The sequence below is a fragment of the Rhineura floridana genome, chromosome 15, assembly GCF_030035675.1.
Source record: "Rhineura floridana isolate rRhiFlo1 chromosome 15, rRhiFlo1.hap2, whole genome shotgun sequence".
NCBI classification, from domain to species: Eukaryota; Metazoa; Chordata; class Lepidosauria; order Squamata; family Rhineuridae; genus Rhineura; species Rhineura floridana.
This window is the reverse complement of record NC_084494.1, coordinates 30,623,136-30,650,033: the sequence shown is the minus strand read 5'-3', so window position 1 is coordinate 30,650,033 and position 26,898 is coordinate 30,623,136. Positions and strand designations below refer to the sequence as shown.

Below are 26,898 nucleotides of genomic sequence, written 5' to 3'. Positions count from 1 at the left end.
TATCTATTGAAAGATGAAGATAAAGGCTTCTCATAGGGAAACTGAAACCAGAACTAGTCGTTTCTCAAGCAATGCTGAAAGAGAAAAGATTCCAGGCAGGGAAATCCCCAGAGTCTGTGGCGGGAACTCCGGGAAGTGCATGCACCACCATAAAAAGCCAGCAGAGAAGAGTTCAGCCAAAGCAGACAACTTGGGAGCTTCTCCAGCAAAAGCAAGAGCAAGAGCCTCCTGCCTTCAGCAGTCTGTGTGTCCAGGCACTGAGACTGCCAGCAACCCAGCACCTCAGCCGCTGCTCCCAGGAACTTAACTCTGTGAGTACCAACCTCCCTCCGGCCTCATTTGGTTGCTAGTCTGAGAAAGGCAGGCATAAATTTGGTGGTCAGACTTTTCAGAATGTGAAAGAGAGACTGCTTGAGTCAGTCACTTTGGTGGATGGATGCTACCCTGTGCTAGGGATGGAAGGATCTGTCAGTTTCAGTTTTCTTCATGTCTCATTTTTCCAATCTCAAATTCAGCTCTCCACATTTCTGCAGAAATGTGCAATTTTTAAAATTAAAAGGTCCTTGTGAAAATTCATCAGCATTCATCAGCAAATTTCTCCTAATAAGCACATTTTGTATTGTATACAGTTTTGACTAATGTTTGTACAAATTTTTACAAACCATTTCCCCCAAATATAAAGCGTTGTTGTGTGTTATTTTCACTAATATTAATTTGTATGCATTTTTGTAAGCAATGTTTGGTTGGAGAACTGCACCACAAAATTCATATAAGTGTAAATGTTGAAGAATGGCTGTGTTGTGGTTTTCACATTATTTTAGAAAGTTCAAATTTGATAGATTCAGCTTTAAATGCAAACTGAATCATATTCCCCCCCCCCATCCCTATTCCCTGCCCAAGTTGTACCTTCCAAATTGGTTAGTCTGTCTTTGAAGACCACTCAGAAGCTTCATTTAATTCAGAATTCACCTGCAAGATTGCTACCTGGGGTGGGTAGCTGGAATCACACTGCACCGATCCTTAAAGAATGATACAGGCTGCCTATTTGCTTCCAGGCCACATTCAAAGTGCCAAGGCTTATGTTTAAAGCACTAAATTGGGGTGGGGGCCTGTGGTGTTCTTGATGTTGTTGGACTCCAACTCACATGAGCCCCAGGCAGCATGGCCAATGGTCAGGGATGATGGGAGTTGTAGTCCAGTAACATCTGAAGGTCCACCCATTCCCCACTCCAAATGACTCCTCCATGTTGTCCTGCCTGTGCATTAAGATCTTTAACTGAGGCCCTTCCCTGAGTGCTGTCACTTACTGAAGTGTGTCAAGCTTATACAAAGTCAAAGGCCTTTTTGATGGTGGTGCCCCAGCTTTGGAACAGCCTACCTAGAGATACTCAACTCGTGTTTTTTCAATGCCAGATTAAGGCTTTCTTGTTTATTCAGGCATTATAAGAGGTTACATTTGTCCAAGACTTTTTACTTCCTGTGGTGAAGGATAAGATGTCATTGTGCCCCCCAGTTCCATGTACAGTTTACCCTCATAGAGGTACAATTTCCAGCACCCTTAACAAACTATAGTTCCCAGGATTATTGGGGAAGGGCATGTGCATTGAATGTGCTTTAACAAGACAGGCATTTTGAATCTTACTACTTCCAGTGGTGGTGATCTTAAAGCAACAATAATACTCAGGTGGACTTAGTTATTCATAGAATAGACCCATTGAAAGCAATGAAACAAGTCTAATTGCTTGCAGTGGGCATAGTTTAAGTGTGACTAAGCCTGTGTACACACCATACATTTAAATCGCATTCAAGAATCCTGGGAACTGTAGTTTACCCTCATATAGGCACAGTTCCTAGCACCCTTTACAAACTACAGTTCCCGGGATTATTTGGTGGTGGGGGGATGTGCTTTACATTATGGTGTGTATACAGCCTAAATCTGAACCGAACCACTACACTATGCTACCTGCAGATTCCATGGCTATGCATGTTTACAATCAAGAGATGAAATTTCCAGATACTGAAAATGACTGTGCCTTGAAACAGCTGGTCATGGAACCAACCAAAGGGGAGGCAGCCCTGGACATAACCCTGTTTGGTGCTTGAGATCTGGGTGTGAGAGATGTGCCACATAACTGACTGGGAACAGTGACCACAGTGCTATCAACTTAGTTAAGCATGTAAATTGATAGTTGTAGGGAAAGTGCTTGATTTCAACACCTGATTTCAAAAGAGGAAATGACTAATGAGGGGATTCTGGTAAAAAGAAAGCTGAAAAGGAAAATAAAGAGTTTTTAGGAATGGTGTTGAAAGTAAATCTGTCAGTGAGTAAACCATAATGCCTTTATGGTTCATACATACCCTTTACCAATGCATAAATCACAGTGGAAGGCTACCCATTCATGCACTGAAGCTGGACATCGGCAAATGGGGCGTCTATGTGTAAGCAGGTACTCGTGCGTACATATTCCATACTATTTGGATACCTCTGCTATCTGGGGTTCTGATGCCATGGAGCACCTATACCATTAGTGCATGTGGACATCAAGGGCAGGGCTGGCAGGAGGTGCTCTCTCAGCTCTGGGGCCAGGAGGCATGGTGTGACTCTGTCTTCCATGTCTTTGCCTATATGTGTGCAGGACTGTTCTAAAAAGAGCTAAAAAGTGGTAGATTCCTAGAGAGGGAAATGGTTAGAGCAATCTATACAGGTAATTACTGGCTAGAATAGCTGTGCAATAGACCATCTACTTTTAGGTAAATTGAGCATTCAGCTGAGTTTTTAAAAAGTCATATTTTCTGAGCAGTGGGCAGGCGGGAGGGGGGGAGGCAGAAACTGACAAGGGAAAATAAGAGACATTGTAGAGATCCTCTATAAAACATAAATGAATAAAGTGTAACTATTCCACAGCCAAAGCCCAGTGGCCTTGTTCACACGTCATGATAAGCTCCAAGACATGCATTAATCATGAACATGTCTCACTTTCTGCATGGATCCCTGTGCAGCTGCTCTCCCATGCATGCCGTCCATGTGACTCAAAGAAGCTGCACTATGCCTTATCATGTCAGCTGAACCAAGAGTGGCAAGCTAAAAATAAACCAAGAACAAACCTTGGTTTATATCTTGCTTACCGCTCGTCATTTCTTTGAAACAAGCAATCCATGGTCTGGGTTCAGCCAACCTGCCAAGAAACACCTGGAGTTTGCTTTTCGGTTGTCCATTGCTGCTTGCGACATCCTGAGTACAGAACCTGATAGCGCTGTGCTTTACTTTTTCTCCAAGGTGGTTTCTCATCCTGGTCCGTCCCCTTTCTGGGCTCTCCTGCTATGCCTCCATCAACTACCATGGAAGCACCGATGTGCTTGATAGAGAACAACCCTGGTGAGCAGCTGAGGGTCAACCAGGAAGCCCTGGAGGTCCTGCAGAGCATCCAGCAGCCTGTGGTGGTGGTGGCCATTGTGGGGCTGTACCGGACCGGCAAATCCTACCTCATGAACAAGCTGGCAGGAAGGAAGAAAGGTGAGACTGCAGGAAGAATCTGCACTGTGTTCCGAATAGAGGCTGTTTGCTGGATGGGGCTAAGCCGGGCACATTCAGATATTAGTGGGGAGGAGGGAGGGGTTCGTATTACGTCACTTTTGCACCTAATGGGTTGTCTCCACCTAAGTTCTATTCAGAGTTAGGGATGGACGGATCTGTCGATTTCAGTTTCTTTTCATTTCTCGTTTTCCCAATCTTAAATTCACTCCCCCGCATCTTCCTCAGCAATTTGCAATTGAAGAAATAAAAATTTCTCATGAGCATTTCTCCTAATACACACATTTTTGTATGTGATTTTGCCTAATAGACACATTTTTACGAAGGAATTTCCCCTATACAATGCATTTCTGTATGTTTTCACTAATATATGCTTTGTCATACAACACGTTCCCCACATATATGCATTTTTGTTTACACATTACTTGGATGGGGAACTGGACTGCAAAATCCGGAGACGAGCAGATTTCAAAGGATGGCTGCATTTCAGTCCACATATTGTTTCGGAAAGTATGGATTTGGTAGGTTCACCTTTAAAAGTGAACTTAAATTTCTCCCCCATCCTTACTCAGAGTCAGTAGACCCATTGCAATTAATGGACCTAAGTTAATCATGTCCATTCATTTCAATGAATTTACTCTGAGTGGGACTGGCACGGAATACAGGAGCAAACCAGTACCTCTCATATCCCTGCACGTGTGCGGCTTGTCCAGATGCCTCTCCTCTGCAGACTACAGAGCTCTCTGGTCTATGGAATCCCCAAAATGGAAATCCTTTACTCACTTCTTCCAGTCTCACCCCCTCTTCAGTGCTGGAGCAGACATCTAGACCCTTTTATGTGTAAGAAAGTGGGTAATAGAAGCACATGCATTCATTTCACCACAAGGCTATCGCTGCAGTGCAATTATGCCTTTTTCTTGCATGTGGACAGGATATCCCTTTAACGCTGGATCAAGGCTTGAGGGATTAATAATTCTTTGGATAAGCCCCTAGGACAGCCTTCACCAACTTGGTGCCCTGCCTGCAGATGTACAATTCTGGACTGATGGGAGGTATAGTCCAAAACTCCTGCAGGGCGCCAGGTTGGCAAAGACTGCCCTAGAGATACCTGCTGCTTTGCAAAAGTTGGAAGCCTTTGCTTCATCTTGGGAGCTGGAATGATTACCACTGGGAGTTGGAAAATAATCCTCCCAAAACACACACATACACACACACCCCAAGGATAGAGTTGATCCCCTCTTGGGAACATAGGAACCTGCCTTATACCAAGTTAGGCCATTGGTCTGTCTAGCTCAGTACTGTCCATACATACTGGCAGTGGCTGTCTAGTTTCAGGCAGGAGCCTCTCTTAGCCCTACCTGGAGATGCCAGGAATTGAACCTGGGACCTTCGGCATCCAAGGCAGATACTCTACCACTGAGCTATGGCCCTTGTACCTGATCTCCCTTTCCTCAACTTCTTTGTCCCCTACAGGCTTCTCTCTGGGGGCCACTATACAAGCGGAAACCATGGGCATCTGGATGTGGTGTGTTCCTCACCCCGAAAAGCCTGACCACACCTTGGTGCTTCTGGACACGGAGGGGCTGGGTGATGTGGAGAAGGTAAGTTGGAGGCAAGGAGCAAATGTCTTTATGAGGGAGGGCCATACCTCAGTGGAAGAGCATCTGCCTTGCGTGCAGAAGGTCCCAGGTTCTGTCCTCGGCATCTCCAGGTAGGGCTGGGACTACAACAGGAGAACTAGACTAATCTGGAGCACACCCAAAGCTCTTGGACACGGAGGGGCTTGGTGATGTGGAGGAAGCAAACTGTAGGCAGGAAGCGGATGTCTAGGGAAGTTTTCCATGGCGTCCTTACATACAGAGGAGAACTAGGCTGTGAATGCGCTAGTTGCCAGAGCGAAGTGTTTCCATGAGCCACAGCTGGAGGGGGATTGATCAGCTGATCGGTTCCAAAATCTCTTTGAAGCTGAATTAAAAAAAACCAAAACACTCAAGCTGCTCCCACCAGATTTTGCATTAAAAAGTGGGGGGGGGGTTGACAAGGGTCGTGTGCCCTGGTTTTCAGAAGAGAGAGGTGTAGACGCACTGGAGCTGGCAGAACAGTGAGTGTGTGGCCCTTAGACTAATCTGAAGCACTCCAAAACTCTTTGGGAGTGGGGGTGTAGTCGTCCAGGGTCTCGTGGGGTCTTAGACCCCTTACTTTTTTGGGAGCAGAGTCCCAGCCAGGTCCCTATGTCTCCAGTATCCTACAAACCAATCGGCATGAAAGGGGAGTGTGTTAGCCTCTAAGAAGAATTTTCTATCATGCTTTCTTGTCCTTTCTTGCTGATTGGAGCCAATCAGAGTGAAAGAAAGTGAGTTAGTCACTGATTAGCTGATTAGCTCCTAGGGATGTCTGTTGTCATGGGAGAAGGCATGCGCGGGAGGGGCAGAGGAGTATGGAGATGATGACGGATACCAAGCAAGAGAGTGAGGGGGTGTGGCTGTGAGGGGGGCGTGGCATGACTATCATGAAGGGACCCTGCACTTCTGAATTTGCCACTACACTACTGCTTCCATGCAGAGATGTAAGGCCTAGGTGCGACAATCCAGTATAAGAGTGTTTTGTGTTAATTATCCTTGTCCCTCCCTACAGAGCAACATTGAGAACGACTCGTGGATTTTTGCCTTGTCCATTCTGCTTAGCAGCTCTTTGGTGTACAACAGCATGGGCACCATTGACCAGTTTGCCTTGGAGAAACTGCAGTATCCTTCTGTGCAAACTGTGGTACACGCCTCGCCTCCAGTTTCTTGTTTTGCAGACAGAATAGCTGGGGATTTGGGTAGCATGGAAGCTGTATGTGCATAATGGAAGTTAACTTCTTCATACATGCATTTCTTTGCATGGCAGAAGCTGGCGCACCGTAAGTAAGCATGCAAATCCACCCTTATTGCGTAGTTCTCCAACACTTCCTAGCCGGAACATTAGACAAATGCAGAAGATCAATCTGTGATTATACTGTAAGTAGGGCCGAACATTTAGTCAAGTAATCAGTGGCTACTAACACTCATAGCTATGCTCCACCTCCACTGTCTGAGGCAGGATGCTTCTGAATACCAGCTGCTGGAAATTGCAAGAGGGGAGAGTGCTGTTGCGCTCAGGTCCTGCTTGCAGGCTTCCCATGGGCATCTGGCTGGCTGCTGTGAGAACAGGATATGGACTAGATGGGCCATTGACATCATCCAGCAGGCTCTTCTTATGTTCTTAATCGGTTAGCTCAGTCGTTTGCTAGTTTAAAAAAGTTTCCCCCAATTAACTGGGCAACAGCTTTAAAAAAACTGGTGAATTGTTTTTAATATATTTACAAACCCACGAGAAACAGAGGCCAGATTACATGAAGGAAATGCCTCTTCTAAAATGGTGACCGCTATAACACTTGCATGCATAATCTAACCACAAAGTAAGTCAAAGGGACTGCATGCACAGCAGCCTTTCTCAATCTGGTGCCCTCCAGATGCTCTGGACTACAATTCCCATCATCCCTGACCTCTGGGAAGGGCTGTAGTTTAGTGGCAGAGCATCCGCCTTGGATGCAGAAGGCCCCAAATTCAATCCCGGCATCTCCAGATAGGGCTGGGAGAGGCTCCTGCCTGAAACGCTGGAGAGGCACTGCCAGTCAGTGTCGATAATACTCAGCTAGGTGGACCAATGGTCTGACTCAGGATAAAGCAGCTGCGTATGTAGTCCAGAAAATCTGGATGGGAGGGCTGTAGCTCAGTGGTAGAGCAACTGCTTTGCATGCAAAAGGTGTCAGGTTCAATCCCCGGCATCTTCAGATAGGACTGGGAGATACTCCCTGCCCACAACCCTGGAGAGTCACTGTCAGTTAGTGTGGACAGTACTGAGCTAGATGGACCAGCACTGTAAGGCAGCTTCCTGTATTTCTATCAAGGCCGATATATAGGATTGCACCCTAATTCATTGTGTTGTGCGAGAGCCCCCATAAGAAGGAGATCTTGCAGGATGTGAAGCATCAATTAGATCCTAAGCAGGGACTGCCCTGAGAGGCAAGGGCAAGGGCAAGAGGCATCTTCTGAATTTCCTTAGCGTAATCCCAGGTATGTTACAGAGCTGACAAAGCGTATCAAAGTAAAGTCTGCAACCACAAAGACTTCTGAGGGTGAAGAAGAGGCAAGCTCTGATGAGTTTCTCAGGTTCTTTCCAGCCTTCATCTGGACTGTGCGTGATTTCACACTAAAGCTGATGCTGAACGGATGCTCCATATCTTCTGACGAATATCTGGAGAATGCCTTGCGGAGGAAGAAAGGTACTATGGGAAGCTGGTAGGATCCCACCCAGCAGCTGTTCGGTTGGGTCTTGATTCTCAAACCTAAGGCTGGGTGAATTCCTATAAGTTTAGAATCTTTTGGCACATACATACAAAATGAACGGGAGACAGAAGCTAGCAGCTTCCTCCCTGGTTTTGTCAGGTTTCTGCGCATGGGAAGATTTTGACATAGGGGTGTTTTCAAAGAAGCAGTTACAATGCACAATCCAAAATGGTAGCGCAGACATGAGGCGCTGTGCCACTTGCCCAGAGGAATAGGCTCTGAGGCTGGTATGACACTGGGAGCAAAGATGGAATGCAACAGCCCAGAAAGACTCATTCTTTATGCCTTACATGTGATTCTTCCTCTCCAGGTCACCCGGAGAAGCTGGATCTTGCCAAGAAGTGCATACGCCAATACTTTCCTAGTCGGAAGTGCTTTGTCTTTGACCGCCCGGCTGCAAGCCGAGACTTAGAGGAACTGGAGGACTTGTCTGAAAAGATGTTAAGCCCCAACTTTGTGGTGCAGGCGCATCGTTTCCGCCAGTTCATATATGAGTGTGCTGAGGCCAAAGTGATCCAGGGAGGATATGTGGTGACAGGGACATGTGAGTGGAGAGGATGGGGCTGGAACATGGATCTCAGGGTACTATGTGGTTGTGATGGCCTGGTGATTGGGGCAATATGCTCCACTTGCACATTACTTGTACATTTAACCTTTCCTCCAAGAGCTCAAGGAGACATACATCTCCCCACCACCATCATTTTGTCCTCACAACAACCATGTTAGGTAGCTTGGACTGAATGGTACTGACTGGCCCAAGGTCAATGAATGAGCATTGTGGCTGAGTGGGGATTCGAACCTGAGTCTCTGCAGGCTTAGTCTGCCACTCTAATCATTACACCTCGTTGGCTTATTGTAACTCCTGGTATTCTAGAGAGGCCCTTGACCCTCAACTCTACTGGAGTTCATCACAGACCCGGGATGGTCTAAAGGCCTTTCTAGGGGCTCTTCCCCATTGTTGCTATGTTCGAGTGGGATTCAATCACACACCAGAAAATTCAGGTTGCACTATTATAGTTGACTGGGAGCTCTTGCACAACAAACCTGTTTCCTCAAAATATCGGGACTTTTTGTTATAAGAAAAATGATGGGGAAAATGCACTGGAAAGTGTGGGCTAACACTTGCTTTGCCGTAACATCATCTAACCTCCCCACAAACAAATCAGCTCATTCAATAGCCAACATAGTCTAATCCCCCTGCAAACAAATCAGGATGAATGCTCAATAAACAGGCTGTTTGGGGACAGAGACACGCTCACTGTGCTGCCAGTTCCAGTGTGTCTCCTCTCTTCTGAAACGGGGCAAAAACGGTAGTCAACCCCCCCACTTTTTACTGTAAAACCTGATAGGAGCAGCTCCAGTGTGTTTTTTAAAATTTGCTTCAGACAGATTTCACAACTGATTGGCAGATCAACCCGTTGCCCCTCCAGGAGTGGCCAATTGAAACGCTTTGCTGTAGGTGACTAGTATGCTCACAGCCTGGAGGCGCCCTAGATTTTGCTGCCCCAAAAAGGTTAATTATCCGGATTTGTTTTGTAGATTCCACTCTAGTTCGATACTAGTAAAAGGTACTCAGGAAAACATAGCCCACAAACAAATTCTGCAGTTTCCTCCTTGGTTTCCTGTACATGGGCATGATGCAAGATTGATCCAGATAGTAGCAAGCTTCTGCATCCGGCATGGTTTCTGTTCCTTCATTCTGTGTTCATTCCACTGCCTCTCCTGTGCCCCATTCCCTCCTCACGCTACCATATCACTACATTAGGGTGACCTCTTATTCATCAGTAAAACAAGAGGGCACAGATTTGCATAAAATGTGCACACACTAATTGATATGGATAAATGCACATTTAGAAACAATTAATATAATTTCTGGGCTCACATTCCTTCCGCTGGGGCACATCCCCTCCTTTTCTGAGGCCTGATATTCCTCTAAGTACACAATCCAATGCATGCCCACTTAGAAGTCAGCCCCACGGTGTTTGGTGGGCTTACCCCTGTATCAGTGCGTATAGGACTGCAACCTTAGAGTTCAGACATGCGGAAGTCTCCGATTCAAATTTAAGCTCATCTAGAAATTCATTAGGTGTCCTTAGCTCTCTCAGGTCCTGCCCCTGCCCTCCATTCCCCTAAACATGCAACAGCGTCAATAATATTGCCCTGCCTTACAGGGCTGTTAAGAACATAAGAACATAAGAAGAGCCTGCTGGATCAGGCCAGTGGCCCATCTAGTCCAGCATCCTGTTCTCACAGTGGCCTACCAGGTGCCTGGGGGAAGCCCGCAAGCAGGACCCGAGTGCAAGAACACTCTCCCCTCCTGAGGCTTCCGGCAACTGGTTTTCAGAAGCATGCTGCCTCTGACTAGGGCGGAAGAGCACAGCCATCATGGCTAGTAGCCATTGATAGCCCTGTCCTCCATGAATTTGTCTAATCTTCTTTTAAAGCCGTCCAAGCTGGTGGCCATTACTGCATCTTGTGGGAGCAAATTCCATAGTTTAACTATGCGCTGAGTAAAGAAGTACTTCCTTTTGTCTGTCCTGAATCTTCCAACATTCAGCTTCTTGGAATGTCCACGAGTTCTAGTATTATGAGAGAGGGAGAAGAACTTTTCTCTATCCACTTTCTCAATGCCATGCATAATTTTATACACTTCTATCATGTCTCCTCTGACCCGCCTTTTCTCTAAACTAAAAAGCCCCAAATGCTGCAACCTTTCCTCGTAAGGGAGTCGCTCCATCCCCTTGATCATTCTGGTTGCCCTCTTCTGAACCTTTTCCAACTCTATAATATCCTTTCTGAGATGAGGCGACCAGAACTGTACACAGTATTCCAAATGCGGCCGCACCATAGATTTATACAATGGCATTATGATATCGGCTGTTTTATTTTCAATACCTTTCCTAATTATTGCTAGCATGGAATTTGCCTTTTTCACAGCTGCCGCACACTGGGTCGACATTTTCATCGTGCTGTCCACCACAACCCTGAGGTCTCTCTCCTGGTCGGTCACCGCCAGTTCAGACCCCATGAGCGTATATGTGAAATTCAGATTTTTTGCTCCAATATGCATAATTTTACACTTGTTTATATTGAATTGCATTTGCCATTTTTCCGCCCATTCACTCAGTTTGGAGAGATCTTTTTGGAGCTCTTCGCAATCCCTTTTTGTTTTAACAACCCTGAACAATTTAGTGTCGTCAGCAAACTTGGCCACTTCACTGCTCACTCCTTATTCTAGGTCATTAATGAACAAGTTGAAAAGTACAGGTCCCAATACCGATCCTTGAGGGACTCCACTTTCTACAGCCCTCCATTGGGAGAACTGTCCGTTTATTCCTACTCTCTGCTTTCTGCTTCTTAACCAATTCCTTATCCACAAGAGGACCTCTCCTCTTATTCCATGACTGCTAAGCTTCCTCAGAAGCCTTTGGTGAGGTACCTTGTCAAACGCTTTTTGAAAGTCTAAGTACACTATGTCCACTGGATCACCTCTATCTATATGCTTGTTGACACTCTCAAAGAATTCTAATAGGTTACTGAGACAGGACTTTCCCTTGCAGAAGCCATGCTGGCTCTGCTTCAGCAAGGCTTGTTCTTCTATGTGCTTAGTTAATCTAGCTTTAATAATACTTTCTACCAGTTTTCCAGGGACAGAAGTTAAGCTAACTGGCCTGTAATTTCCGGGATCCCCTCTGGATCCCTGTTTGAAGATTGGCGTTACATTTGCCACTTTCCAGTCCTCAGGCACGGAGGAGGACCCGAGGGACAAGTTACATATTTTAGTTAGCAGATCAGCAATTTCACCTTTGAGTTCTTTGAGAACTCTCGGGTGGATGCCATCCGGGCCCGGTGATTTGTCAGTTTTTATATTGTCCATTAAGCTTAGAACTTCCTCTCTCGTTACCACTATTTGTCTTAGTTCCTCAGAATCCCTTCCTGCAAATGTTAGTTCAGGTTCAGGGATCTGCCCTATATCTTCCACTGTGAAGACAGATGCAAAGAATTCATTTAGCTTCTCTGCAATCTCCTTATCGTTCTTTAGTACACCTTTGACTCCCTTATCATCCAAGGGTCCAATTGTCTCCCTAGATGGTCTCCTGCTTTGAATGTATTTATAGAATTTTTTGTTGTTGGTTTTTATGTTCTTAGCAATGTGCTCCTCAAATTCTTTTTTAGCATCCCTTATTGTCTTCTTGCATTTCTTTTGCCAGAGTTTGTGTTCTTTTTTATTTTCTTCATTTGGACAAGACTTCCATTTTCTGAAGGAAGACTTTTTGCCTCTAAGAGCTTCCTTGACTTTGCTCGTTAACCATGCTGGCATCTTCTTGGCCCTGGCGGTACCTTTTCTGATCTGCGGTATGCACTCCAGTTGAGCTTCTAATATAGTGTTTTTAAACAACTTCCAAGCATTTTCGAGTGATGTGACCCTCTGGACTTTGTTTTTCAGCTTTCTTTTTACCAATCCCCTCATTTTTGTGAAGTTTCCTCTTTTGAAGTCAAATGTGACCGTGTTGGATTTTCTTGGCAATTGGCCAGTTACATGTATGTTTAATTTAATAGCACTGTGGTCACTGCTCCCAATCGGTTCAACAACACTTACATCTCGCACCAGGTCCCGGTCCCCACTGAGGATTAAGTCCAGGGTTGCCGTCCCTCTGGTCGGTTCCATGACCAACTGGTCTAGGGAATAGTCATTTAGAATATCTAGAAACTTTGCTTCTTTGTCATGACTGGAACACATATGCAGCCAGTCTATGTCTGGGTAGTTGAAGTCACCCATTACTACCACCTTTCCTAGTTTGGATGCTTCCTCAATTTCATATCTCATCTCAAGGTCTCCCTGAGCATTTTGATCAGGGGGACGATAGATCGTTCCCAGTATTAAGTCCCTCCTGGGGCACGGTATCACCACCCACAACGATTCTGTGGAGGAGTCTGCCTCTTTTGGGGTTTCGAGCTTGCTGGATTCAATGCCTTCTTTCACATATAGAGCGACTCCGCCACCAATACGTCCTTCCCTGTCCTTCCGATATAGTTTATATCCAGAGATAACCGTATCCCACTGGTTTTCTCCATTCCACCAGGTCTCGGTTATGCTCACTATATCAATGCTCTTCTCTAAGACCAAGCACTCCAGTTCTCCCATCTTGGTTCGGAGGCTCCTAGCATTAGCGTACAGGCACTTGTAAGCAGTGTCTCTCTTCAAGTGTCTTTGGCACTTGTGGTTAGGCCTGTGGTAATTTGCTCTTCTGAATTTATATCCTGTGCCCCTGCTCTCACAATGCCTACTTCTAGGCCTACCCCTTTTAAAATTTCATCATTTCTTTGGTTTTTATCCCAGGGGGGAGGTTTATTCCGAACCGGACCTTTCTCAGCTCCTGACGGGTTTCCCCCCTCAGTCAGTTTAAAAGCTGCTCTGCTACCTTTTTAATTTTAAGTGCCAGCAGTCTGGTTCCATTCTGGTTCAAGTGGAGCCCGTCCCTTTTGTACAGGCCCGGCTTGTCCCAAAATGTTCCCCAGTGCCTAACAAATCCGAACCCTTCCACCCGACACCATCGTCTCATCCACGCATTGAGACTGCGAAGCTGGGCCTGTCTGGCTGGGCCTGCGCGTGGAACCGGTAGCATTTCAGAGAAAGCCACCTTGGAGGTCCTGGCTTTCAGCATCCTACCTAGCAACCTAAATTTTGCTTCCAGGACCTCACGGCTGCATTTCCCCATGTCGTTAGTGCCAACATGCACCACGACCACTGACTCCTTCCCAGCACTGTCTACCAAACTATCTAAACGACGGGCGATATCCGCAACCTTCGCACCAGGCAGGCAAAACACCTTGCGGTCTACACGCCCATCACACACCCCACTGTCTATGTTCCTAATGATCGAATCACCCACTACAAGGATCCCTCCACCCCCTGGAGATATATCCTCGGTACGAGAGGATAGCTGCTCATCCCCCAAGGAATGGGTCCCTTCTAAGGGATCGTTTCCCTCTTCCTCAGCTGGATGCTCTCCTTCCCCGAGACCATCGTTCTCCATGATAGCAGGAGAGCTATCATCGTTGGAGTGGGACACAGCTATAACGTCCCTGAAGGCCTCCTCCACACACCTCTCTGCCTCTCTCAGCTTTTCCAGGTCTGCCACCTTGGCCTCAAGGAAATGAAGTCGTTCCCGGAGAGCCAGGAGCTCATTGCACCGAGAGCACACCCACGACTTCTGTCCAACAGGCAGATAGTCGTACATGCTGCAGGCGGTGCAAAACACTGGAAAGCCCCCACACCCCTGCTGGCTTCTTACCTGCATAGTTTTGTTTAAGGTTTATTACGTCAGTGGGTTGGAGACTGCGGTTTAGTTGAGGTCAGGGAACAGACGGGCAGAGTGGGGGGCCCTGGCCTCCTCGCCCTGCTGCCGAACTCGCTCTGCTGCTTAACTCGCCTTGACGCTTTGTCAGCTGGGGCCTTGACGCTTCATCAGCTGGGGCTCCCTCTAGCTCGTGGAGTTGTAAGGCTTAGAGAGATTATACAACAGTTTTGTAGTATTTAAATTGTATATGAAGTGCTAAATTAATTTGACTATTATTTGGATTTGGAAGAAAAAACATTATGGCACAATTCCAAGACTGAATTGTAATGGCTTTAATATGTATTTTAGTCAAGTATCATCTGGTGGGCACCACGTTGTCTACCCTTGGTATAAGGCATATATGACATTTTTGCTGTTACCTACTTTGAGATCCTCAGACTGGGGCAGGCTAGAAATCCAACAAAGTAAAATAAATAAACTGACTTTCTCCCCTCCCTTTGCAGTGTTGGGGCACCTGGCAGTGACCTACGTGGATGCCATCTCCAGTGGGTCCATCCCCTGCATAGAGAACGCGGTGGTAGCCTTGGCACAGATTGAAAACACAGCTGCTGTGCACAATGGCCTCACACGCTACGAGGCTGAGATAGAGAAATGCTTGAAGCTGCCCACCGAGGCTGTTGAAGAGCTGCTGGAACTGCACGCCCAATGCGAGAAGGAGGCTATTAAAGTGTTCATGGCCCGCGCCTTCAAGGATGACAATCACGAGTACCAGAAGGAACTGGGGGTATGGGGATTGATTCACTGCTGGTGGGAATGAGGTTATGGGACTTTCGCCTTCTAGCAAGTGAGAATTCCTATCTTGGCAAGGACTGGAAGGATTTTGTGTTGGATAGAGAGTTGGAGACTCAAAAAATGGAGGTTTTCCTTTCTATGGAGTGGTGGGTTCGTTCTTGTCCTAGTTCAGGGAATGAGTGACCAAGAAATCAAGGGATTAGATCTGGAATCTTTGCATGAGTGCATTGGCCATTGATTGGATTCATTTGGTGGTCATTGGGTTGGGTTGCCCCCAGGAATGCAGGGCATCCAACAGCCACTTATGATTTATTTATTTATTTATATCCCACCCTTCCTCCCAGCAGGAGCACTTGGTTGCACTTGGATGAAAATGGGAGGTGTTTAGAGTGAGTGACTAATTATGGGAGGACGTTTTGAGGGGGGGATGGAGTAGAGTGGACCAGTGTCCCTCTCCTTCATGCAAAGTGAGCTAACAGCTGGTTCTGTTATCTGAGTTTTCCAGCCCTTTCATGCATCTCTTCTGCCTCTTGGTTGGCAAATCGAAAGCTAACTGGTGATTGGATTTGAATCAGGGTGCCCACCTGTTGATCTGCATCTAAAAGTCACCTCTTTATTATATCAAGGGCATCCCAGTCTCCCCTCTTGGGCTCCAAATGTCTTCTCTGTACTCCCCTACCTGAATTTATATATGAATGGGCCACAAGGTTGAATTAGGGATCCACTCTTCCCTTCCTCCCAATTTCACACTACATTTAAAGCATCCCCCAAAGATTCCTGGGAACTGTAGTTTGTTAAGGGTGATGGGACCTGGAGACCTTTGAGGGGTAAACTACAGTTCCCAGGATTCCTGGTGGTGGTGGTGAATCAGCTTTAAGTGTATGGTGTGTATGCAGCATTAGGCTGCATTCACACTGTACATTTATTCCATTTTCAACAGTCATGGCTTCCCCCAAAGTACTCTGGGAACTGTAGTTTGTGAAGGATGCTGAGAGTTGTTAGGAGACCCTTGTTCCCCTCATAGTATTACAGTTCCCAGAGCTCCCTGCGAAGAGGGATTGATTGTTAAATCACTCAGGGAATTGTAGCTCTGAGGAGAATAGGAGTCCCCTAACAACTCTCAGCACCCTTCACAAATGACACGTCCCAGGATTCTTTGGGGGAAGTCATGAGTGTAAGTGTGGAGCAATAGCTAGTTTTTTAGAGGTGGTTTGGGCTCCCCTGGAGACCTTTCCTTTGGTGCATTGAAGTATACTTTGGACTCAGATGACCCCATTGCTTCTCTTTTCTCTTGGGCTTGTGCCTGGGACATGAGTGAGCCCGGCCACAGATCTGTCTTTATTTTCTCCTGAGGATGCTCAGAGGGTTTCTGGAGCCTAGGAACAGGGAATATAGGGTCTTCCCCTATTAGGGACCCTCTGTTGCATCTGACTTTGCCTACCTGTTTCTTCCCCCACCCCAGAACCAGCTGCAAGTCAAGCTCCTCGATTTGTGTTCTCGCAATGAGCAGGCGTCGTCAGATCGCTGCCAGGCTGTGCTCATGGAACTATTCCAGGACATGGAGGAGAAGTTAGGCAAGGGGATCTATTCTGTGGCCGGTGGCTATCAGCAGTTTCTGGATGACCAGAAAGAAAAGGTGGACCAGTATCATCTGGTGCCTGGGAAAGGCCTAAAGGTGAGTCAGACTCGTAAGCAGAGCAATGGGGGGCGGCAGAGCCAGGAGGACACCCCTTGACAAGAACAGTCACACCTTTAGGCATCCTCAGAGTATTATTTATTTATATAGCACCAGATATGTACATGGGGGTTGTATCCAATTTAGTATAAAGTCAGGGTCCCATCAGCACAAGGATTACTGCTAGGGCAATAGGACTTCCCTCCCTCTCAGCCCCCCACGTGCCCCTAAATCTGTCCTAGGGTTTCCCTCAACCCTCCAGTGTAGGTTTGTGGAGGGCACAGGGCATGCATGGGGGGGGCAAGTCCCATTGTGCTGGTGGTCCTCCTTCCACTGGTAGACGCGCTAGGAGAAAACACCCCATGGCACATTACACTGAACAGGTTTGACAGGTCCCTGTCCCAAGGGGCTTGCAGTCTAAAAACAGACTCAGGGAAGCAACCGAGAAGGTGAGGGAATCAGAGGCAGGACAAACCTGGAGGGGCATAACATGATTATTTCAATGCCACGTACTTTGGCTTAGGTTGTGTACACACCATACATTGAAAGCACATGATTTCCCCCAAAGAATCCTGGGAACTGTCGTTTGTTAAGAGAGCTTAGAATTGTAGCTCTATGAGGGGCAAACTACAATTTCCGGGATTCTTTGGGGGAAAGAATGCACTTTCAATAAATGGTGTGCATGCAGCTCCTGTTACAAAAAGGCGCTAAGTCTAGTGGGGTTGTTCCAAAGGCTTCCTGGAGAAAATGAGTTTGAGGAGAGTTTTGAAGGAAGGAAGGGACACTTGGCCATGCTGGCTGGGGTTGATGAGAGTTGGAGTCCTCCAGTAACACCCGGAGGGCCCTAACCTCTCCATTATTGAGGTAAGGTCACAGGAAGAGTGTGGTTTTCAAAGGCAGGGCAATGAGCAGCGGTGGGGAAAATAACTCCCATGTTACCCTACCTCCGAGCATAAATTCCTTCCTCAGAAACTCTGTTACTCTTCCATCCTCGCCACAGATTTTTCTAGAAAGGATGGGGAAACCTGTGGCTTTCCAGACATCGTTAACACTCCAATTCTCATTATCCCTGACCATTAGCCATGCTGGCTGGGGCTGTTCAACAACATCTAGAGGGCCATACAGGTTTCCCCATTCCTGCTATATAATGTCACATAGGAGCAAACCAACTAATTCCCTCTCCCTCTGTTCCCCTCAGGCTTCCAAAGCCCTGCAAGACTTCCTGAAATCCAAAGAGGCAGCAGCCCAGTCCATTCTGCAGGCTGACCGGACCCTCACGGACAAACAGAAGGAGATTGAAGGTGAATTCCTTCAGGGAGAACTTGATATGAGTTGCAGACACTTAGGCTGCTTTCATACTGGGCATTTGCTGTGGAATAGCCACACTTTGTTCACTCCCTTTTTATGGGACATCTGCATGATGTTGTGAACAAAAATCCTCCTCTCATGTTTTCCCTGTTTAGCATCATTTTCCCCTCCCCAAAGGTAGGACAATCCAACTTTTAAAAACTCAGGGGAATGACTGCAATTTCCTATCCTTTTGCAAAGTGTGAGAGGTACCCTTGGTGGGCAGATTCCTGTCATCCCTGGTACAGTCCTCCCAGGAAATGGTGACTAGAAGAAGATTGGGAGGACTCTGTGAATTCTTTCAGGACTGAAAAACACTAATGTGGGACAAACAAAAGCTTTGTTTTCAACTATGTGGCAAAAATTATTTTATATATAAGTGATGACAACAGTGCTCAAATGCCTCCAGTGAAATACACCACTATTTGGAATTCTTACTAAGTCGTCAACCTCAAGTTAGAATATTGTTGCGCACACCCCAATCTCCCAGCAGGGTGAGGCTTCCAGGGGTTCCTGCACTTGCTCAGAATTTGGTTTCCTTGGAATGGAGGTCAGCAAAGACTGTGGTGTCTAGGGTATATGGTTTATTTACACATATATACAACCTGAGTGTAAGATGGAGGAGTTCTCAGCACTAACAGTCCAACAGATCTTGCTTCCCATCAGGCTTCCAGGGAGGCGTCCGAAAGCCATGGGTTGTTATTCAGCACAGAGAGCAGGCCTCTCTCTGTGTCTTTTCAGTTCCCAGTTTCCCCTAACTCACTCAAACAGACACAGGCCACTTCCTGGCTCCAGGATCAGGGGGCATCCAGCCAGGTGAGTGGGGAGGGATGCCATCATTACTATGGAAACAGATCTTCTCTTAGCCAAGTCATAGAATCATAGAGTTGGAAGGGGCCTATAAGGTTATCGAGTCCAACCCCTTGCTCAATGCAGGAAACCAAATTAAAGCATACCTGACAGGTGGTTGTCTAGCTGCCTCTTGAATGCCTCCAGGGTTGGAGAGCCCACCACCTCCCTAGGTCATTGGTGCCATTGTCGTACCGCTCTAACAGTTAGGAAGTTTTTCCTGATGTCCAGCCAAAATCTAGCTTCCTGCAACTTGAGCCCATTATTCTGTGTTCCTGCACTCTGGGATGATCGAGAAGAGATCCTGGTCCTCCTCTGTGTGGCAACCTTTCAAGTACTTGAAGAGTGCTAACATATGTCCCCTCAAGGCTAAACATGCCCAGTTCTTTCAGTGTTTCCTCATAAGGCTTTGTTTCCAGTCTCCTGATCCTCCTTGTTGCCCTTCTCTGAACCCCTTTCATTTTGTTTGCAATCTTCTTAGTGTGGTGTCCAGAACTGCATGCAGTACTCAAGATGAGGCCTAACCAGTGCCGAATAGAGGGGAACCAATACTTCACACAATTTGGAAACTATACTTAATGCAGCCTAAACTAGCATTTGCCTTTTTTGCAGCCACATCACACTGTTGGCTCAACACTGTTGGCTTTTTTTCAATTACATCCTACCCCTTTATTGCCATATTTCTTAAATGTTATTGAATTATATGCTTTTGATTAAATACATCCACAGGAATATTTTTTAAAATAGAAAAACACATGGGAAAATATGGACTCACATGATCACCTGTCTCATTCTCTCCAGTGGAACGAGTCCGGGCTGAGGCTTCTGCACGGGAAACTGAGCTTCACAAACAAATGAAAGATGAAGCCGTTCAGAGGGCCAAGCAACAGGAACAGAGTTATAGGGAACATGAAAAACAGTTAATGGACAAGATGGAGGTGGATAGGAAGACGCTCCTGGCTGAGCACGAGATGGTGATGAAAAGGAAGCTTAAGGTAGCGTAACAGCATCCTCTGCATGACGGTCTTGATCACCTACACAGGACTGGAAAACCTTTTCAGCTCCATGGGCCAGATCTTTATCAGGACTGGCCTTATGGGCCAAATTTGACAGGTGGGCAGCCCCACCCACCTAATCAAATCATGTCATCATGATGTCACATGATTGACACATGGGCAGGGCCTGGTTAAAGGAGAAGTGCAAGCTGCTTCAAAGAGGGCCACAGGACTTTAATTCCTACTTATCACCCGTAGATCCTGCTGCCTTGGCTTGCACAATCCTGTTCCCTGCTGAGAACAGGGCACACAGCCAATGCAAGATTAAACCCCATTCTCCTGCACATCAGCTGCCATCATCAGCTAATGGGTGGGTGGGTGTGGTTTGGGGAAAATGGCCTCGCAGGCCAAATAGGATACCTTGGCAGGCCAAGATTGGCTCATTGGCCAGAGGAGATCTATATCTACTGAGGGGAACCTCAGGCCTAGGGCCCAAATGTGGCCCTCCAAGCCTATCAGGCCCTTAGGATTCTCCTCAGGCCGTATCCCCTCTGTAGTCACATCTGTTCCTGGCCCTGCTTTGCATTCTCCTTGAGGGTTTTTGCCTGACTAGAATGTGTCCTTGGACTCTGACAGTGCCTCTTGCTGGCTTGGATGGGGTGTGTGAGTCTGTATAGAAATGAGCTTATTTGATGGAGGTAAAATTGACATCCATTGCTCTGCCCACTTTTGCATCTGGTCATCCCCAGCACTGGCTTGTGGCCCCTGGGGGGGTTGTTGAGATGGGAATGTAGCCCTTGGGCTGAAAAAGTTTCCCTACCCCTGACCTAGACCTCTGACAGGATAAGCAGAGCCAGCCCTACCATGAGACAGAGCAGGGCAGATGCTGAGGAAGGTGAGGCAGAGAAAGGAGAGCATGCAGGGCAGAGCTATATGTGTCATGTGGCCTGGCCTGCACTCCCTAAGTCTACTGCCTTTGGGTGCGGTGGAAGATGATATGAATGTTGAAATAACTGCTCTTTGGTTTCAAATGGTGTTCAGCCTGCTTGGATGCAGATCCACAGCAGGCCAAACGATATGTGACGCAGGAGATCCATAACTGGATTTGGGGCAGTTATACACAATCCCACTTTCAATACTGTTTGTACCTGCAAAAGTTTTGAGGCGGAGATAGTGATTTGTTTAAAAGTGGTGCATGTCCTGTAGTTTCTTGCTGAAATCATGTAACTTTTCATAGTACAAATGTTTGGGGTGGGGTAGGGGTGGGGTGGTCCTGCTTTTGTTGCATTATTGTGTAAGAGTGTCCCTCCAGACAGCAATAATGCAGTAACGTTGGGGAAGCATCTCAGAACAAGTGATTAATTTATGTGTGGATCGCCCAGTATAAATCCACCACTAATGCACTGTTATTGCCTCAATAACATGTTGCAGAATACAGTAGTAACCCTCCCTCCACCCCAGTGTGGAGAGGCCCTAAGCTTTCGTTCATTCATTTAGTAAAAGTAGCTGTGAGTGCAACCAATTAGGAGTGGAGCTATGATGTTGGGAATGGGGATAAGGATTAACCCTTTCCCTTTTGTGCCGCAATCCTGAGTCATGATAGCCCCTTTCTCCAAGATGCTATTAGACACAGCCTGGGAAAAAACATTCTCTGCAGGTCTCTGGATCAGGGCTGGCGCCAGGCATGACTGGGCCCTTGGGCACCAGCCTGGCCCAACTTGGCCACTCTCTGGCACTGGCCCTGCTATGGATTGGGAGGGGGTGATTTGGACTGGGGCCATGAGGCAATGGTGAAGGATTGACCCTGCCCCCTTTCTGAGTACTGGAGCTTTGATCCAGAATTTGGCCAATCCGTTGTTGGTTTTAACAGAAGAGATATTGGGAGATCAAGTCATGAATCTCTTGCTTGCGTCACACATGTAGTTTGGCCCACAAGATCTCGTCAAAAGGCATCTTGTTTTGTATTCTGTCTTACAAATTGGCCACCCTGTTGAAATTGTAGGTCACATCCGTACCACACATTTACAGCATTTATACCACTTTAAACAGTCACTGAAAATCCTGGGAAGTGTAGTTTGTTAAAAGTGCTGGGACTTATAGATCTGCGAGGTCAGCACCCTTAACAAACCAATGTCCCAGGATTCTTTGGGGGAAGCTATGACTATTAAAACGGCTATAAGAGTGCTTTAAATGTATGGTATGTTCACTCTCCTGGTAAATTTCCACAGCCATGGTGGTGACATTGGGTCAGGCTTTGCTCTTGTAGGAAGGCAAGCTCTGGCCTTGGGCTAGCCACTTACACATTACTAAAAAAGAGTGGAACTTCATCACACACATTCACAAAAGAGGACACAGATCTGATAAGACTTGCGTATGCTAATTTATATGAACAGATGCACATTTAAAAATAACAGCTGCAACATCTCACTCTGGTGGGGAAGACATTAACCACGGCACCTGTTTGCCTGCTCAGTCTACTATCCAACTGTTGCTGCTGAGCAACTTCAGGGTCTCCCTTCGTATGGTTCTTGATCTTTAAAATGAACTTGCACAGGCAGTCCTTCAAATAGAGGACTACTGTATCCTCTGTGAAGTAGGACACGTAGCCACTGTAGCAGGCCCAGTCTCCTTTATATATATATATATAAAATGTTTCCTACAGCCCTCACCCCACCCCACTCCATCTGAGCTTTGTGATAAACTGACGCTGACCTGAATCTTCCTTCTTTCTACTCCCTAGGAGCAGAAACGCCTTCAGGAAGAAGGGTTCCAGCAGGAAGTCTCAAAGCTTAACCTTCAGATCAAGAGACTGCAGGAGCAGGTGAAGCAGCAGCAACAGCAACGAGGCGGCAGCAGAGGTGGCAAATCCTGCGTAATTCAGTGAAAAAGGCGTCTGTGTCTGGAATCATTGATGGGTTGAATGAAGGTGTTGAGATTGGCCTCAGGACTGTGGATGCCTGAAAATGACGAGAGATCCTCTTATGTTGGTGTTAATATCAATGTTTAGCTGGTTTTTGCAGTCTGTATATACACACACACACACACACACACGGCCTTGAGTTTTTAAGCCTTACAAATAAGCTAACAAAAAAAGTAAACAAAACAGGCTACGCCAGGGAGCAAGAGCTGCAATGGGAAGACTCAGCCATGAAGCTCACTTAGGCCAGTCATGGTCTCTCAGCCAAATCTACCTCGCAGGGGTGTTGTGAGGATAAAAGAGAGAGAGGAAGAGAAACGTGTACTCCTTGAAGGAAAGGTGGGAAGTAAATGTAATGCATACATACATCACCATCTTGAAACAATCTGAATGCAACTCGGTGGTGTGGTATGTACTGTAGGTTTATATGTGGGGAAGCTGCATGGCAAGTCTGATCAACTATGAAGTCAACTCAAATGGGTTTTAATGATGGTGGAGCAGAAGACATAACCCTCATCTCCATGAGGCTGACCATGCTGTTGTGGTTAGAGTGTCCAACTAGGGCCTGGAGTTCCAGGGTTCAAATTCCAACTTAGCTGTAACCTACATCACAGGGCTGTTCTGAGGATAAAACAGGAAAGGCAGAGAACCATGTACTCCACATTGAGCTCCTTAAGGGAAGGGTGGGCTACAAATCTACCCATAAATAAAATAAATGTTTCAGAACACATATCATTGTTCCCTAGCAGTTCCATTATCTCAGGCCAGCTCACTGGACTTTTTTTTTTTTTGCGCACTACAGTATTGCCATGAACACTTACAGCAATCTCTGAGGGTTTGGCTGCTTGCTTCAGTGTCTCAGTATAATGAATTTGTCCTCTAAAAAGGACACACACAAGAAGCTCTGCTGTGTTTATTTATTTAACACAATTGATATACAGTAGGGCCCCGCTAATATGGCGGGTTAGGGACCAGGCCCCCGCTGTAAAGCAGAAATCACCGTAAAGCAGGGCCCCATAGGCTATAATGGGCCGTGTCGCACAAAAATGACGTCAAAATGGCAAATGCGGAACAAGTGCCGTAATGCGGGGCCTTTCCCTAACTGAAAACCGCCGCATGAACGAAGCGCCGTAAAGCGGAACACCGTAAAGCGGGGCCCTACTGTACCGCTTGACTGTAAAAAAAACACCTCTAAGTGGTTTACAAAACACATTAAAATTATTGCTAAAACAGTCCAAAGGCCTGGTATCTGGTCAAGAACCCTGTTTCCCACAGGTAAAGGTATTAATGAGCACTATTATATTTTTGCGTGCCACCCTAATCTCCAAGTGGTGCAAGACTTCCAGGGGTTCCTGCACTTACCCAGGATTTGGTTTCTTTGGAAAGAAAGTCCATGGAGACTGTGGTGACTTATAGGATATATGGTTTTTATTTGCACATATTATTTTGTGCAAATGTTAGATGGAGGGGTTCTCAGTATTAAGCTCAATAGATCTTGCTTTTCCATCAGAACTGTAGGGACTCGAGGTACCCCGAAGCCATGGTGCAGACAGCAGGCCTTTCTGTGCGTCTTTCTAGTTCCCAGCTTCTCCTAGACCAGACTAAAAACACAAGCCTATCTTTGGCTCCAGAATGGGGAGGGAGGGCCTCTCTCCAGAAAGAGTTCCAATAGCAACAGGATCTCTCTTCTTACATATGCTAATGGTAGCCACTTAAACTAGCTCTCAGGCTAGTTTAACAAAGGAAGCTAGTCTGATCAGTGGAGCAGATTTCTTCCTCTGCAGATCTCAGATCAGAGATGGAAATTCACAGAAATCATTTATCTCGACCCCTAGTTCCATAACTATATTCTAATGTGAATCCTATCTCTTCCTTTACCTTCTCTTCCCCCACTCCTCTTGTGCTAAATAAAAGGGGGGATCAAAAGGGGGTTGAGATACAGATTGTTTCTTTGGGTCCCTCCCAAGCCTATAACCTTGAATCTGGAAGTGGCATCTGCAGTGGGGGAAATCTGCTCTACTGATCAGACTAGTTTCCTTTGTTAATCTAATAGTTTAACCAAGTCAGCCTGTGACTTAATGGACTTATTGAATGGTCAATCTGCATATCCAAAGGGATGTGGCCAAGAGAGATCCTGTTGCTACTGGAACTCTTTTCAGGTGAGAAGCCCTCCTCTTCCCTCCTCTGGCAGGAGCCAAAGAGAAGCTTGTGTGTTGAGTTTATGCTGGAGAAGCTGGAAACTAGGAAGACACACAGGGAGGCCGGCTTTCCACACCATGGCTTTGGGGTGCTTTCCTACAAGCCTGATGGAAAAACAAGATCTATTGAACTTAATGAAGAGAACCCCTCCATCTTAGGCTCAGGTTGTAAATATGTGTAAATAAAAAACGTATGCTATAAGACATTGTTAGGTATGGAAATATTATTGATTTTGATATAACACATATCGGTTTATTTCCTGGTGACCTGACCCTTTGATATTCCAGTGGCTAAGCAAATAAAAGCCTGATTGAGCTGGAAATGTACTCCCCTCCCCATTTCCTTATGCATACCCATACTCAATGTTTCATATTGATGTTACCAACTGTATCACAAAAGAATGCCTGTGCTTCATTTACATGGTTGTAGACCTTGACACGCATCCTCTTACAAATGTAGAAACTGTAACTTGAGTATATACTTGATTTAATGATCCCCCTTGTAACCAAACCTCCCCTTTCCTATCTATCCTTTGTTCCTTTGACTCTGAGCGCTTATCTCAAGGTCGTATAAACCATGCAAGCCTATGCCTGAAAAGAGACAAGATGTTTCTGGCTTTTGTTATCCTAAGCACCCCTTTTTCCATATCTAAGATATTACTATGTCTATCAGTGTTTTTCTACTCTTTTATGACGTCTGCTCCCCATTTTTGTAACCATTGGGGAAACTATATAATCTCTTGTATTTCAATAAACGGGGTTCCCACTTCTGAAAGGCATCTTGCTGACTGGTCTTGGGACCCCTTTGCAAAGGTAATATTGTGTGTTATTTCCTAGCCTCTGGTAATAGATTCTTGCTCTCAACTCCACACCTTCCCGGGTGTATGTGGGCTGAGTAGACAGTGACGGCCTGCATGTTGGGTTTGGACCTAACAACATCATAGTCTCCGCTGACCTTCTTTCCAAAGAAACCAAACCCTGGATAAGCACAGGAACCCCTGAAAATCTTGCACTGCTCAGAGATTGGAGTGATGTGCAACACTTTTTTAAAAGGAGCAGATCAGATCCCTGCCTTAGAACATGCTCCAGGATCTGCTAGGTCACACAGGTGTTCTGCAGCACATGCATGTCAATTGCTGTCTGAACTCAGAAACTTGGGCTGCGAGCACACTAGTCGCCTACAGAAAACTGTTTCCATTGGCCACACCTGGAGGGGCAATGCGTTGATCTGCCGATCAGTTGTGAAAGCTCTTTTGATGTGAATTTTTTAAAAATGCACTGAAGGTGCTCCCACCAGATTTTACAGTAAAAAAAGAGCAGGGGTTGATTTGTTTTGTGTGCCCCCATTTTCAGAAAAGAGAGGTGGAGATGCACTGGAACTGGCAGAACAGTAAGTGCATCTCTATCCTTGGAAAACTACTGGTCGGCATACAAAAGAGTGTACATGCCATTCCCACTATAAATATAAAATCCTTTACCTCTGGTGCTTTTTCTGGTGCTTTTGGTTCTCATCCTTGAAAGCATGGTCCATGAATACTTGGATGGCTTTCTTCTCACAAAAAGTATACACTGCCTGCACCTCTGAGAGATCCTCTGTAGGTAGAGTCAAATTAAGCTCCACCAGCTCCTCGTATTGCTTAAGAGCCTCTTGCACAGCAGCCAAGTTTTCTCTCTGGGCCAAGGTCAGCACTGCATTCTCAAGGCAAGACATTCCTCCCTTGCAAATGGCATCCACATAAATCTTTGCCAGTCTCTCCAGCACTGCAGAAGGGACCATTTCTGCCTGGGTGTAAGAATACATCCAAATGGGAACTAGTCTCTTCCTGCTGCTCAAACGCAGGAAATTCTAAAGCCTCAAAGCAAGTAGAATCCCTTCTTGTTGCCTCAGTTCTGTTCCATGACCAAGCTCCTAGACAGATCT

General features: G+C 46.3%; 1 protein-coding gene and 1 non-coding gene across 2 annotated transcripts; one reads left to right on the top strand and one right to left on the bottom strand.

Moving 5' to 3' along the window:
• LOC133370435 (guanylate-binding protein 1-like) lies at nt 1-25,794 on the top strand. Its single transcript, XM_061596759.1, has 11 exons — nt 1-311; nt 3,278-3,514; nt 5,006-5,133; nt 6,167-6,276; nt 7,630-7,838; nt 8,213-8,446; nt 14,708-14,988; nt 16,459-16,671; nt 17,870-17,972; nt 19,669-19,862; nt 22,603-25,794. The coding sequence occupies exons 2-11, from the start codon at nt 3,322-3,324 to the stop codon at nt 22,744-22,746; spliced, it is 1,809 nt and encodes a 602-aa protein (XP_061452743.1). The 5' UTR covers nt 1-311; nt 3,278-3,321; the 3' UTR covers nt 22,747-25,794.
• Nucleotides 4,892-4,962, bottom strand: TRNAP-UGG (transfer RNA proline (anticodon UGG)). Its single transcript has one exon. It is a non-coding gene; the product is annotated as a tRNA-Pro (tRNA).
• Nucleotides 25,795-26,898: the final 1,104 nt, after the last annotated feature.

Coding starts and splice junctions, on each gene's coding strand:
- LOC133370435 (XM_061596759.1), top strand. CDS start 3,322: ATGCCTCCATCAACTACCATGGAAGCACCGATGTGCTTGATAGAGAAC. Junction 5,134..6,166: donor GGCTGGGTGATGTGGAGAAG/GTAAGTTGGAGG, acceptor CCCTCCCTACAG/AGCAACATTGAGAACGACTC. Junction 14,989..16,458: donor AGTACCAGAAGGAACTGGGG/GTATGGGGATTG, acceptor CCCCCACCCCAG/AACCAGCTGCAAGTCAAGCT.